Source organism: Perca fluviatilis, chromosome 20 (assembly GCF_010015445.1).
Source record: "Perca fluviatilis chromosome 20, GENO_Pfluv_1.0, whole genome shotgun sequence".
NCBI lineage: Eukaryota > Metazoa > Chordata > Actinopteri > Perciformes > Percidae > Perca > Perca fluviatilis.
This window is the reverse complement of record NC_053131.1, coordinates 14,017,391-14,032,126: the sequence shown is the minus strand read 5'-3', so window position 1 is coordinate 14,032,126 and position 14,736 is coordinate 14,017,391. Positions and strand designations below refer to the sequence as shown.

The 14,736-nt window shown below is 39.1% G+C and overlaps 1 protein-coding gene across 2 annotated transcripts; it reads right to left on the bottom strand.

Moving 5' to 3' along the window:
* Window positions 1-2,354: 2,354 nt before the first annotated feature.
* On the bottom strand, window positions 2,355-13,401 carry zgc:101744 (uncharacterized protein LOC541409 homolog). 2 transcript variants are annotated; one of them, XM_039786947.1, is made up of 6 exons: window positions 13,267-13,401; window positions 13,034-13,167; window positions 7,252-7,345; window positions 5,169-5,307; window positions 3,212-3,402; window positions 2,355-3,018 (listed from the first exon to the last, which is right to left on the bottom strand). In XM_039786947.1, exons 2-6 carry the CDS (start codon window positions 13,146-13,148, stop codon window positions 3,012-3,014), a joined length of 546 nt encoding a protein of 181 aa, XP_039642881.1. In that variant the 5' UTR covers window positions 13,149-13,167; window positions 13,267-13,401; the 3' UTR covers window positions 2,355-3,011. The 2 variants fall into 2 exon arrangements, with proteins under 2 accessions (XP_039642881.1, XP_039642880.1); XM_039786946.1 differs by having other exon boundaries at window positions 3,234-3,402; window positions 13,267-13,400.
* Between the last annotated feature and the right edge of the window lie 1,335 nt (window positions 13,402-14,736).

Below are 14,736 nucleotides of genomic sequence, written 5' to 3'. Positions count from 1 at the left end.
TCACAAATAAGTGTAATGAGGCCTAGCACCGGTGCTAATAACGGCCTATGACCGAATCAGACCGGGCCTTGTTTTGAGTTTGTCTGTACGTGACGGTCTCACTGTATGACTCACCAACTCTCCATCCAGACAGCCTTGTGTTTGTCTCCCTCTGTCGGTGAGCCTGGGAACTGCAGAAGACAAGCAGACACGGTGATAAAAAGTAGCACTGATTGTTTCAGTTGGGGGGTAGTGAGCAGCAGATGAAGAGCAGGATAATGCCGGGTTAGGCAGTGGAACATATTATGCAAGAATATGCAGATAGAAAGTCAAGAAAGGAAATCAGAGTCTCAAAACAAGACATTACATTATGTTTTTTGTATCCGCAGTAGAAGACATTAGTAACTGTTAGGCCCCATGAAACTGTAGTTTCCTATCATTATTTAGGTATAGAAGGATCTTTAAAATCTAAACTTCTAAGCCAACATGTAGGAGAAGTCCTGAAAGTGCCCAGAAAACGTAACTAAGAGTCTACAGTGGTGATTTGACATCAACATGTTCACAATGACAACCCTAACATGCAGGTATAGTGTTTACCAAAGTCACAATCTTAAATTAGCATGCTAACATTTGCTAATTAGCACTAAACACAAAGTATGCAGGAATGTCATTAGTTTTGCAGGAGTTTGATGATGGGACAATAGGGGGAAAAAAAGTCACCAAAGTCAGTAGGATTCATCGTCTGTGAACTGTGAATGTCTGTACAAAATCTTGTGCCAATCAATCGAGTATCTAGATGTTGAGATATTTCACAGGATAAAGGGACAAATTTAACCCCCTGGTGGCACTACACTAAAAAGTGTAAAGAATCACCAAAAGCATTGGGATTCATCATGTGGGCACCATAAATATCTGTACCAAACTCTATGGCAACCCATCCATAAGCTGTCAAGACAAAAGCAATTTGTCAACCTGCTGGGGGATGTAAATCGACTGTATTTATATACTCTAGTCTTTAGACTATATTCTAGTCTTAAGGATTACTCAAAGAACTTTAACATAGAACAGGAACCATTCACATACACTGTGGCCAAGGTATACTCGGGAGTAAATTGGGGTTCACGTATTGAACCACCAACCTTCCGAGTAATAGTTGACCGCTCTTACCACCTGAGCCACAGCCTCCCCAGCAAAGGAAGTGTGACTGTGTGTACAAAATGTCAATCCATTCAACAGTTGAGCTACTCAATCAGTAACAACCGATATTTCCATCCTCAGAGGTATGTTGCTGTAGAGTAAAAAGCAGCTTGAAATAAAGAAAAAGTCAGCTGAAAAATGTTTGTGTACGTATAAAACATGCTTTCTTACATTGACTCATTTCCTTCTTTGTCCTCTTCAGCTCTTCTTCCACTGTCCTAAGCCATTACAAGGTGTTGGATCAAACCACACAGCAACACAACGCAATAATTGGTTTCGGTGTCCAATTTCTGTTTAATCAATAACTTGTCGGCCACCGGTGGCTGAGGGGATCCATAACAAACACCCAGCAGTCGCATCTTCACAGCAGCCATTTCCAGATGGGTGCCTTTCCTCTCCCCATGGCGGTGTGTGGCCAACGCACCGGCTCCATCTACCATTTCCCATGCATTACATCCACTGCACCAACACAAAGGCTGCCCATTCAGAGCCCCTCAAGCGTGAATAGAGAGCCAAAGACAAATTAAAGTGTGGGTGGTTAGGATGTCTGAATGCCGGTAAATGTACTTGAGGATGACAGGTCAAAAGATTAAGTGGACACAAAGGATGGGAGAGAAATTGTCCATGGCAATATCTTCCTTGCACAAAATTCACGACAAAAAAAATAAAAATAAAATACATGTCATACCAAATAAATAAAAAAATAGTTTAATTTAAAGTGATCTACAGCTACATCTGCAAATTTGGTAGCAATAAATGTAATTTATTGTAAAACAAATATGTAGTTAAGATATGTTTAATAAAGAATGTGCTGTATATTTTAACTGGATATATTCTAATTTGGAAAAGGGTAATGTTTTTCCCAAGACACAATATGAGATATTTGTGCACCAATTACAAATACTCCAGATAAAGAAAAAGATAATACAAAAGGTTTGGTGCTGCGAAGTGAACTAGAGCCAAATGTGCAGAGGTTATGGATCCAGACAATTTCCCTGACTTGCCACTGCTATAAAAAAAAAAAAAAATTCACCAGAATCACCGGTGCATGAACATTGTAATTTGGACAAAATGAAATCCAATTTCCTACTTTGTGAGGAATGACACTGCATGGTGAGAGGGCACCAGAAGAAACAGAAATAAATCTGAAAGTTTAAAGTCAGACAGGCAGACACTTCTTCAGTTGATTAAGGTTCCAGTTTTATTATGTCATCATTGTGAGAAGATACATTAAGACATATCAAAAGGCAGAAGACGTGCAACGAAAGACAGAGAACCTTCCAACAGCTCAAACAGACTTTAAATGCTGCTTGGCACATAAATAGTGAGGCATTTAACAGCAAGAACACATTAATGACATGTACAAGTTCCAGTTAAGATTAACAATGTTAGAAAATGTCGTTAGTGAAAACATTTGAAGGCAACCTGTTTTTATAACCGTAATGTTGTCAGCCTCCGTTCTCTGGCACAAATGGCTCAATTGGACAATAATATTGACTGCACCGCCAGTGTTGCATACAATCATAACCTTTGCTATGAATTAATATCTTTCACACTACAACAAAGATCACATAAAAAGATCACAGTTTCTCCGATTGTCTTAGCAGTACCGATGGCAGTAAACTGATGATGACGCACAAACATGCTATTATTTATTTTAACAAGTGTAAAGCTTCAGTTCACCATATGACATGGGGGTTGATCAATATAATTGTCTTTCAACCAGCCAAACAAACATACATGCACGCACACACATATACATATACATATACACACACACACACACAAAGCCTTCCCATGTTTCTCACTGGTCCTTGTCATGGTTGAGGGCCCGGTTAACAGCTGATGGAACAGACAGAGAAGATGAAAAATTATATTTTGCAGGAAGGCAAAACACACTCAAGGATACAACAGATCACTGTATTTGATGATATACTTTCACAGTGTGAATCTGAGAGGCGATGGAGAAATGGGTCTGCTATAAGAATATGTTGCTGCAGTACATATAGTATGTATAGTATGTGGCTGTACTTGCATGTACACTGTGGGTATCTCACCCTCCTTTGTCACGGTCTCAGTTATGTTCTTAGCCCTGGCGCTCAGATCGCTGACCACACTGTCCATGGTAGCCTGGTGCTTCAAGAAAAATGGCCGGATCACACGGTTGTACAAGACCGCAGAGCCGTTCCACGTCACCGGAGCCATGCACCATACCAGGAACAAACACTGAGGAGGAGAGCAGACGGCAGATCTTACATATTATACTGCTGTGTCCGGTTAAGGAAATTATGATCATCATTATTTACCATTTGACATTTCATAGGCAAAGAAATTAAGCAATTATTAAACGAATACTTGACAGATTTATTGATTAATCAAAGTAATGGTCAGTTGCAGACCCAAACGAGGTAAATTCAAAATCAAGCTAAAGCTTTTGCACGAAATGAGAAGTGTTAAAATTTCTCAAACATGCTGGCCATTTTATTGTGTTTCATAACAGGCCTATGTTAATTTGCCAACACGCATTGTTTTATTTATTAATCCTATTTTCCAGGATTACGTTTATTCATTGAACCAAACCATTTCAATGGAGAAAAGCAATAACTATCATGGTAATTAGGCCCAAACAACAGACAGTGATGTGACTTTTTGATGGTCGATGCAGGGCTTTCTGAGATGTGGGGTCACTTTGTCTCGGAACATAACTTACAACTTCACTCAACCTATTCAACTTCAGACTCCTCTCCTAGGTCAAAAAGGGAAATGAAATGACTTCCACTGTAACTGATGGGAATCACCATGTCCCATTTACATCCTACATATGAGCTGTGTCCAGTATGTAGTATCTACTAAATGTTTTTAGTATATAGTTTTTGCAGTTAGTATACAGGAACATATTTTACAATAAATATATTTTCATTTTACAACATACTTAATAAATAATACATACATGTGGAGACACCAATTATACTGTGACTTGGAAATTCCAAAGCTAATTTCACTTCCCAAAGAGAGGTCAAAATGCTTTATATTAAACTTCTCTTTTTGTTCTCCAATGTGTTTCTGGAACTCTCCCACCACCATTAGCAGCTTATTCCTATGCTTTTTGCAGCCGTGAGTAGCTCGTCCATTTTCTTTGTACAATGCATTGAGGGAAAATAGTGTCCACCAAAAAGCTCACTTAAAAATCAAGCCTTTTTGGTCGTCTGCATGCTGACTTTTTTTAGTTTTTTGTTTATATTGTTTCAACAATATAAATCCATTTGCAGACAGCATATTTAAAACCTGGTAAGAGTTGTGTAGTATTGGCCTGCAACCATAGACTGTATATTAATGGACAGAGCGTGTGTGATGTCACCCATTGGTTTGAGGAGGAGATCTGCTATGAGTCGTCGAGTTTGCCGTTACGGGCGCAGCCATCCTGGTCGCGGATGTGACGATTTTAGACGAGAGGGAGGAGTGAGGGAAGAGCCCTTACCCTCTACGTTACGTTACACACTTTCACTGGCAATCACATCATAGCCACGCCCTAAAACACCCCCTGCTTTATCGCCGATTTTAAAATCAACGAGACCATAATTCAAAATATTAACATAATTCTGTGTTGCAGAAGACTTAAAACTAGCGAATGAGACCATAAACTCATTATGAAAGTGTTTACTGAGGTAATAAATCCAGTGAGAAGTGGGTCACTTTCTCATAGACTTCTACAGAAACCGACCTCCTTTTGCAACCGCACGTGTCGCCCCCTGCTGGAATTCAGACAGAATGCAGGTTTAAGGCACTTCGCCGAACCGGATGCTTTGTCCATTAATATTATACAGTCTATGCCTGCAACACAGCAGGTGTCTGAAGGTATTCCTCATTTTGACACAAACTGTCCACAAGAGTGCGCTGCAAGCTACGATGTACAGGTGCCCAGACATGAGTACTCATGTGATTCAACACGTTGTCACAGTGAAAGCAGACTACAAATTAAAAGGTCAGCCTACCTTGCCAATATAGTAAAAGGGGAACCAGAAGAGGAAGATGTCAGAAAAGGCCTCGGCGATGCTGAAGAGTCCATAAACAACCCAGTAGGTCAGCCACTGTGTATCATCCTCCTTCACACTGCTCTCAATGGCCTTGATACTGAATGGACAGGAGGACAGGTTTCCGTCAGAAGACTGATGAGGACATAACATCAACAGTACATACTGCAAAGATTAAGTGTGTCGCACTCTACCAGCATTCATTCAAGGATGCTCAAGCATGCCAAAAGTATGGGGATGACACAATACACACTTCTGCTGAATGCAGAGGGCTAGGGATGTTAATGATTAATCGCTGTGAATGATGTAACTGATTAAAAATATATCAACCCATCAGGTCTGCAGACGGGAGCTTTGCAATTTAAATGAAGTTATTATTTTGTGTTTACTTGTTCTTTTAACTCCTAACGTAGCCTACCCCGATTTTGCATCAAACATACGTCATATCAGTGGTTAAAACGGTTTTCTAATGGAAAAACGTCCAAAGTATTTCAGAAATTATTGATAATTAATCCATAATCGATTGTTGATGCGGCCGGGTATCGATTATGCATTCCTACAGAGGGCCATGATGTATATGAAATGTTTGTGGCAGTAATGTGTTTAAAAGCTTACAATGTGCGAAATAAAAGAGGGGGAAAAAGACAAATGAACAATTCCGTTTTCAATGTACTCAACATGATTTTCAACATGACTCCTTAATGGATAGATTCAGATTTATGGGCATGGGAGTACTGTACTAATAGTGTCTTAGTAGTACAATACTCACATGTCCATATGTATATTGAATGAGTTATTTGCCCCTGTAATCATTCAACCTCTCCTTACTGGCTGTAAAGTGATCAATTTTTAGCACAACTTCAAATAAATACAGTCCTGGTTTTGTGCAAAAATGCATTCAGAAGTTCAGCTCAAGCTAATTATGAGGCTTCAGTTATCAAAGTTAGTCAAATCAAGTGGGTACTTCCCAAAGTTACAGTCTTTGTAGTACAAAAGTCTCTAGTGAGTGTTGCAGACAAATTTCCCTACTGACCTGCAATTGAGGAAGAGCAACACAAAGACATCATTGTGTACTAGAAAAAGACAAGTAGGAAGAGATTACTTTATGGCCAGTAAGGAGAAAATGAATGATTACAGTGACTTTCAATGTACGAATGGAAGAATCCAAACGTATTCTTTAAATAGGTCTTCTAACTTTTACTGAAACATAAGAAACAACAATTGAAAACAGATACATTAATGTCAGTAGTCCATGAAGTAAAGACATAGAGACCGAGCGCATAGGAGGGGAAAAGAACTCTCCGCTCTCCATTGACTTGTATTGTGTGAAGGTGCCTCCTCGTCAATTTAATTTGCTAGGAAACAGAAAAATGCCTGAAAGCTGCTGTGTGGTGATATTCACCACCAACAATGTAAAAAAATTATAAGCTGCCAACCCCCCCGAAAACTGATCTTTTATGAAGACAAAAGTGGATACAGACGTGAGAGATCAGCATGGAGAATGTGAAAAACTTAAGTCATGGGTTATTTACCCTGTTTGTAGTGAATATCACCACACAGCAGCTTTTAGGCATTTTACTGTTGTTTGCTAGCAGACAAAATTGACAAGGAGGCACCTTCACGCAATACAAGTCAATGGAGAGCAGAGTTGCTTTCAGAGTATGACGCGATGCGCTCTGTCTCTATTAAAAGTAAGCTCCATTCTCCGTTATAATGCTAAAAAGCTAATTTTAACATGCCATAGCAGGAAAAGCACAGGTGTAATTAATGAGATTTAATCATTAACAATCGCTTTAATCCATGTGTATGTCTCAGTTTCAAACCTCTAGTATTGTGCATGTGTGGGCTGACTGGACAGAGCCATAATTGCAGATACACCTTTGCTTTTACTGCTAAAAAAGTAAATCATACATATATATTTATGAATATCACTGTTTTTAATGCATAAATTCAAGGTACTGACAGATTACTTTTCAATGGAATTATATATATATATACACACACACATACATACATACATACACACACACACACACACACATACGAGAAATATGCTGGATAGGCAAAGCCAATCAGGTTGCAGAGCAATGACGCTCCATATCCAAACAGAAGATACAGCCCGACCAAACTCAGAACACCTGCAGAGGGAGAAAGAAGACAAAAGGGACAGGAAGGGGAGGGAGACGTTATCAAGTTACTTGACAAACATGTCTAATGTCAAGCCACAAATAATTTGTTGTCAAGAGTGTGTGTCTGTTAGCAGGATGTCAGGACAGCAGAGCACCAGGATTAGGAGGAGCACTAAACACAAGTCAAACACTGATATTCAAATCCACAGCCAGTGGAAGAGTTGACTTTTAACACACTGCAAAGCTCACACAGCCATTTGAAACAGCCTGGCCTATACACCCCAGATATGTGAAAGATACCACAAATGCCAAAACCTAAAATTTGTATTACTATTACATGTGTATGTCTAACATACAAAGCAATCTCAATAGATGCCTTTACATGCAAACAGGGCTTTCCACATATAATGTACATACTTTTGCAGTGCATAAAGCACAATATAGCCTACACGGTGTCTTGACATAGAGGTGTTAACTAAATTATATGCTTAGCACTGAGGATATAGTGATGGTGTACTGGACAGCATTATACTCAGATGTGTTTCTTATATTCTTATAATGCAAATTGTGAGGACCAAACATTAGAAACACCTCTCTTAATTTAATGCAGTGCAGTACAATGAATTTACACTTTTCTGATGTCAGATTTTCAAAATGTTCTTAAAAGGTAGCATTTTATGGCAGAGCTATTGCATTTTGCCTATGAAATGTCAAATGTTAAATAATGATGATCATAATTTCCTTAAACCCAAGGTGTCGTCATCAAATTGCTTGTTTTTCCAACTAACACTCAGGGATGGGCGATGTACTGTATTGTAATTGTACATATGTACCTAATAAAATGGCCAATGTATATAGGATGTTTTGCTTTACAGGGCTATATTTTGAAATAGACACAAACTCACGAAAAAGATCAATCAGCTCTGTATGAACTGAACTGTATGCTGATTACTATTAACAATAGCAAGTTGGCTGCATTGCTTAATCCCTCACAAGGCTTAAACAGCTCGCTGGTTAGCAGGTAGCATGATGCTGACTTCGAAAGCAAATACACTGCAGTGTCACAAGCCATTTTAGCCAATCCATTTCTTCCATTAGTAATTGATTTCTCTAAGTCAGTCTTGTTTTTGGTTCGATTTTCAAAAAGGATATTATTATTATTATTCAAAATGCATGTTGGTTTTAGCGTTCAATGATAGTTTTCCATCTTCTTCAAACAACTCCCAGGCCTATAAAACAAATTGAAGTCGCAGATCTTTATGAAAGCTTTTTTTTGTCTGTGTTCACGCAAAGGGTAAAACAGGACAAGAGGAATGACGTCTAACCCTCAAGCAGCTGTGGATGTGAGTAATGCCTTATATCAAATGTATGCAAAACTCAACTGATATAAAATTCAACAACCAGAGGCAATGAAGTCACACAGTATGGAGAGCACTAAAAGCCTTTGATACTGTTCTAACCGTTGCCTGCTCTATACCTCATTTGTTGTCCCAGTAATATACAAATGTCCATGCAATTTCCAGTCTGCCACTTTAATGAAGGTAAAACTGGAACAACTGGTTGAAATGAAATACCCCAAGGAAACGGCTGACAGAAGCAGACACTCCAGTCTGCACATTAACGCTGTGAATAGGGAAATCATAAACTGACGTTTGTAATTAGTTAATGATGAATATTAAAAAGCTGACAGCAGGATCCATCTGGCTCTGTAAGTAAGCAACTCCTGAACTGCTGAAGGAAAATGAACAATACACCCATGTGACCAAGTATGGATTTTACAGCCTTGAATGAAAACACATGAAAATAAGGAGACAAAAGCCATTACACAGTTGTGTAATTCTGTGATGACTCAAAGCACTCATTAGAGCGGCAGGAGTTGTAATTCAGCTGTAAATACAGTTCCTCTTAGCACCAAAACATTACAAAAAACTATTGTTAAGAGTACCGTGGGTCAGGGGTTTGAAGTGGACTTTAAAGACATGAAGCTAACAAACAAAGGCCGCATACTCAGTGAGTTTGGCTGCATACGTAGTACACATGAGACCTCTACTCCAGTCGGCACAGTAGTATTCCCACTTCAGAGTTTCACAAGAGTCAGCATGAAGTTGAGACGTTTCTCAGCTGATCAGAAGACAGTTTAAGGGACCTAGCTTTGTAACTCTGTTTGACTTACATGCCTGGATCAGGGTAAAGCATAACATAACATTATTGTGAGCCAACAGGAAATAATTTGTTGTATGCAACCCATTATCAGTGTACACATACCCTAACAAGCTGATAAGACACTAACAAGACAGTAATGTAAATAGGACAGGTCAAGGTATAATTTGGCTGCTCTGTCTTGTTCTACCTTCTGCTAAAAGCAGGGTAGAGGTGAGTCATGTGATATTTGCATACAATCCTCAGTATTTGTTCCACATACACAAATTAGTGTGCTTGTGTGTGTGTGTGTAAAAAAAAAACAACAACATGGAAGTATTTAAATGCAGAGCTAAATGAGCTTTAACTGACACCAACTGAATCTGATAAACTGACATTTTCTGTTCATGTGATCACTGTATTAATCCTGAAAGGGTAGCAGTGCCACTTAAATGGCCTCTTTTACTCACACATACTTCAGAGGGGTTAATGTTGAGTAGAGCCAGACTGATAAATTTTCTTATATATAGACCCATTTTATCTCATTACAGATAAATCAGTATCAGATTAACACAATTAATTGTAGTCCAGAAAGGGCAAAGATATGTTTAGAGTAGTTTAGAATAGGGCTGCCACAAAAAAAACATTTTCATTTTCAACTGGGCTGCCAAGTGTTTTTCTTAATTAATTGTTTTAATAAAATGTCAGAAAATTGTGAAAAAACGTCCATCACGGTTTCCCAGAGTCCAAGTTAAGATCTTTGAATGTCTTTATTTAAGATAAGATAAGATATACTTCATTGTCCCCGAAATGAAATTTGTTTTGGACTCTGTCCGTTCCGCAGCTTTACAAAGACAACACAAAATAAAGAAAATAACCATCTCTCAACATACTCTCATGCAACACAAAACATGCTTTCATATACATTAGACAGGTACCTATATACTGTAGTAAGCACATTAACTACGCCTTTCATTGGCATTTTTTAATTAAACAACCCTGTCGGCTGCATTTTCCGCAATAAGTGTAGCACAGCCCTTGCACAATGAGATACTGCACAACTAACATATTGCCCTACCCAAATAGCCTATGTATTGCACAAATGACACAATGTACTGTCATAATGCACAACCCAAATAGCCTATGTATTGCACAACTAACTTACTGCACAATCCCAATAGCCTACAAATTACACAAATGACACATTTCCAAATATCCTATGCAGTACACAATGAAATATTGAACAATCCAACAGCCCTTGCACCACTAACATATTGCATAATCCCAATAACCTACATATTACACGATGACACAAGCCAGCCAGCCTACATGTTAGTGTTAATAAGCGTAATGGACATAGGCACAAATTAGTGTTTATATCGGTTTAGCCTGCATTTAGGAACCCCGAATCTTCTACCAGAGGGTAAAAGCTGAAATTCTGGGTGAAGTACGTGGGTCGGATCGGAAACTATTTTTTGTGCCTGCTCATAAATTGTCTGGGGGGACAGATGGTTTTTGACCCCCATAATCTTCATAGCTGTCTGTACCTGGCGGGCAATCTGTGATTTGGACTGTACGGTCAGGTTACCATACCAGGCTGTGATACCGTATTTAGAATACTTTCTAGTATTGCATGATAGAACAACAACATACATTTTTGTTCGATGCCATACACTCTAAGTCTTCGTAGAAAATGCATCCTCTGTTGAAGTCTGGAACAGAGAGTATTCACGTGGTCCTTCCTAGGGTTGGGCGATGTCCCCTAGAGGGATCGACCGATATGGATATTTTTAGTGCTGATGCCGATACGGATTATTTTTCATCAGCCTTAGCCGATGACTCATACGGGCTGCCAATTTTCTTGAGCCGATATTTGGAGCCAATACTGCTTTTGCTCCCTCAATTTGTATGAAATGTAAACCCTGCCACACTGGATTTGTTTTCATAATCTGCTCTGCCATTTCTTTAAAAATAATAAACAAAAACACAGATCAGTGTCACTTCTGCAGTCATCTTACATTCATATCACCCAAATTATGTGTGCAATGTGCATCATATGGATGGGTGCCCTGCATATGGTTAACTGTGCAAGGGTACAAGGCTTTCATCAACATCTACAACACAGCCTTGATGATGCATTACTTGCAGACATATTATGAGACATATAATCAGGTCATCACAAAATGTCTTTTGTCAACACATTTAAATAATTTAAGAAAACAATAAACCTGAAAAGTAGCCATTGAAATCAAGTGCTTGATTTGTAATTTAACACTGCCATGGTGCTCTGCTAGTGGGGGAGGGGGCAGTGCATGGTCTGCACGTGAACTGCAGCTTCTCCAGCGACACAGAGCTGCCTGTGGACGCCTGTCTGTAAATAATGCCGGGGAAAAACTATTGCCGAACACTGCAGCCGCGTATCGGCCGATGCCAATACACGTAAAAACGCAAATATCGGCCCGATATATCGGCCGGCCGATAAAATCGGTCTATCACTAGTCCCCTAAATTGGCAGTTGACGATGTTTACAGTAATACATGGCGATGGACGATGATATCGTCCCATTTTTGGGTTTATCATGTTAAGAAATAAATATATGCTGATATATTATGCTTTTTCAGCTTTCAAATATCAATATGCTGTAAACCCCAACTGAAAATGGCAAAAATCCTCAGAGCTATTTGCAAACATGCCTGTGATCATACGGTGCAGTGAAATACCAACACATTCAGCATTCAACATCCAAATCCTCTGTGACTTTAAAATTGGTTGTTTAAATGCATATCTATGGTGAGAACTTCAATCTATGTTGAGAACATCAACCATCAGCATACATTTTGGGTAAGGACAGTGGGTTTGAATGTAGGTCACATGTTTCCTGCAATTCTGTGGCATCACAGACACAATGTAGATACATAGCCTGAGGTGTGTGGTCTTTGTTGATTTCTACTGTGCAAACTGACAACACAGCTGTGTCAAAACACAACTCTTAAAAGCTAACTGAGAGCAGCCTGCAGTTAAATAACCAGTCACCCTAGAATCTCCCTCCATCTATGCATTGCACTGGATATTTCAGGACGTGATAAAAATACCCCTGGTACCAGCTGCTAGAGGGATATTACAAGTAGTTAATTTCAACAGAAATATATTGAAATAGGTGTGTCTAAGGAGGATTATAGCTATATGCAAACTCTAATCTTGTTATGTATTGTAGCAATATAGGTCTGAGCTGGATGAACTTTGGTATTCAAGCACGAGAAGGGTGATAAAATGAGCCAGATTACAGTGTCACAGGAAATGAAAACCACACCAAAGTCAAGTACTCACGCATCAGGGTGACCACAACCAGCTGCTGCCAGTTGTAGTTTGAGTGGCAACTTATTAGCTAAACTAGCTAGCTAACTTTGGCTTGTTTGCTAAACATGAAGACTGTAACGTTAGCTAACCTTAGTTTTTGGAGGAGACGTTAAGTTAAGCAAATTAATTTTAAAAGTATACACAAACATGGAAGAAAGTTTAAATGTATCATCTTTCCTGTTCACCGAGCCGTTAACATACCCAAAGCGATATATTCTCTCTTTACTCCCGATTTTTGTTCCAGCGTCGCCAACTGATCTGTCACAAAGTTTTTCTCATGGAGCAGAGTCACGAAGCGTTCCTTCCACTGACTCATTTTCGGGCTTTTCCTGAGCCTGTGGCCGACACCAACCGCACAAAAAAAACAAAACAAAATGTTATACGTGCCGATGCTTGTGGGATTTCTGATTCAACATAGAGTTATTTTTACTAACCTTAGTTTAATAGCTTGCCCGAAAACTTGCCGCTGGATGGCTGGCTGGCTGCTGACTCCGCTGGGTTGCGGTGGCAGTGGCAACTAGGGGGAGGAGTTTGACAGTCACCAGCTGACCAATCACAGAGCTCCGGTGAGTAACGTTCAATGCAGCAGGTGATTTAACAACGGTTTGTGCTGAAGTCAGCTTGTGTAGGGACTGGAGCCCTTTTTTAACAGCTAAAAAAGCATAACAAGCACCGTTATATCTGCTTCGTGTTTCATGAATTGTACAAGTGTTGCTAATAAACATGATTTTGAATTGATGACTTGGTCCAGAAGTCAGCTAGAGACAACTCACAACCTTTGTTTGGGTTACAGAGACCCATGGGTCTAGGTTCATTTCTATACATGTATACCAGTAGATTGATAGTAGGAAACGGATAGGGGCCAGGTCTAAATGTTACTGCTGTAGGCTACTCTGCTGCAAATAATACATTAATGCTAATGGTAACCTTGGAGGTCAAGGAGACTTAAAAGTTAGGTTACATTCAATGTCTCTGTTTGAATGTAGTTAATTTTCCCCAATATTACAGCTCAGTGGTGGACAGTCGGGTCTGTCTCTTAATACATCCATGGTCTGAGGGGCATGGGCGTAAAGAAAAAAAAGGGCACAGCAGCTGCATGTGGAGGGGCACCAGCAGTTGAAGGTTTTCTAGCATGTAGCCTAGATCATGCTTATATGGCACAGCATTGTTTTTTAACTTAATCACATTGTCTTGCCCACAGAGGGGACTTTATCATATTTTATCTACCATAGGGGCTACCAATAGGGAACTTTAGCGGCCTTTTTTTCCAAACATCATAATCTTTAATACATTGTATGGGATCGATTCTCTTAAAAATCTCTTTGTGAGTTTAAAAAAAAACCTTAAACTGCATAAACAATTAAACTGTTACACACTGTTACACAAACTGTTATACAAAATTCATTAATTTATTCATTGATTAATCTCAAATGTGCATCTTAATTAAAAAAAAAAAATCAGGTCCTTCAAGGTGCAAATTAAGGTGTAGATACCTGCAATGTTATTTTGTACAAAAATATTAATTAAAATGATCATCCATTTTAATTAAGGTAAAATCAATGTCCAATGTTGAATGAAAGTAGATCAAGATTCATGCCTTAATACTGTAGGTGACATGATCAGCTTCTCTTGCATTTCTCTTATTCTGATGACATTTTGGCCTTTTTCAAATCAACAAATGAAGAAAGGCAAAAGAAGGCCTAAGGGCTGAAACGTCATCAGAATAAATACAGAAATACATATGGAGCCAGAGTTTGCAACACGTTTTTTTTACTTTCAAGTCTACTTCCAGTGATAAGCAACTCAAAACAGCCTTTGGTGTGCGTTACTTCTCTATATTATATGATCAGCTCCTCTACCACCTGCAGAGTCACAGCCCGCAGACTAAGAAATTGCAGATAATG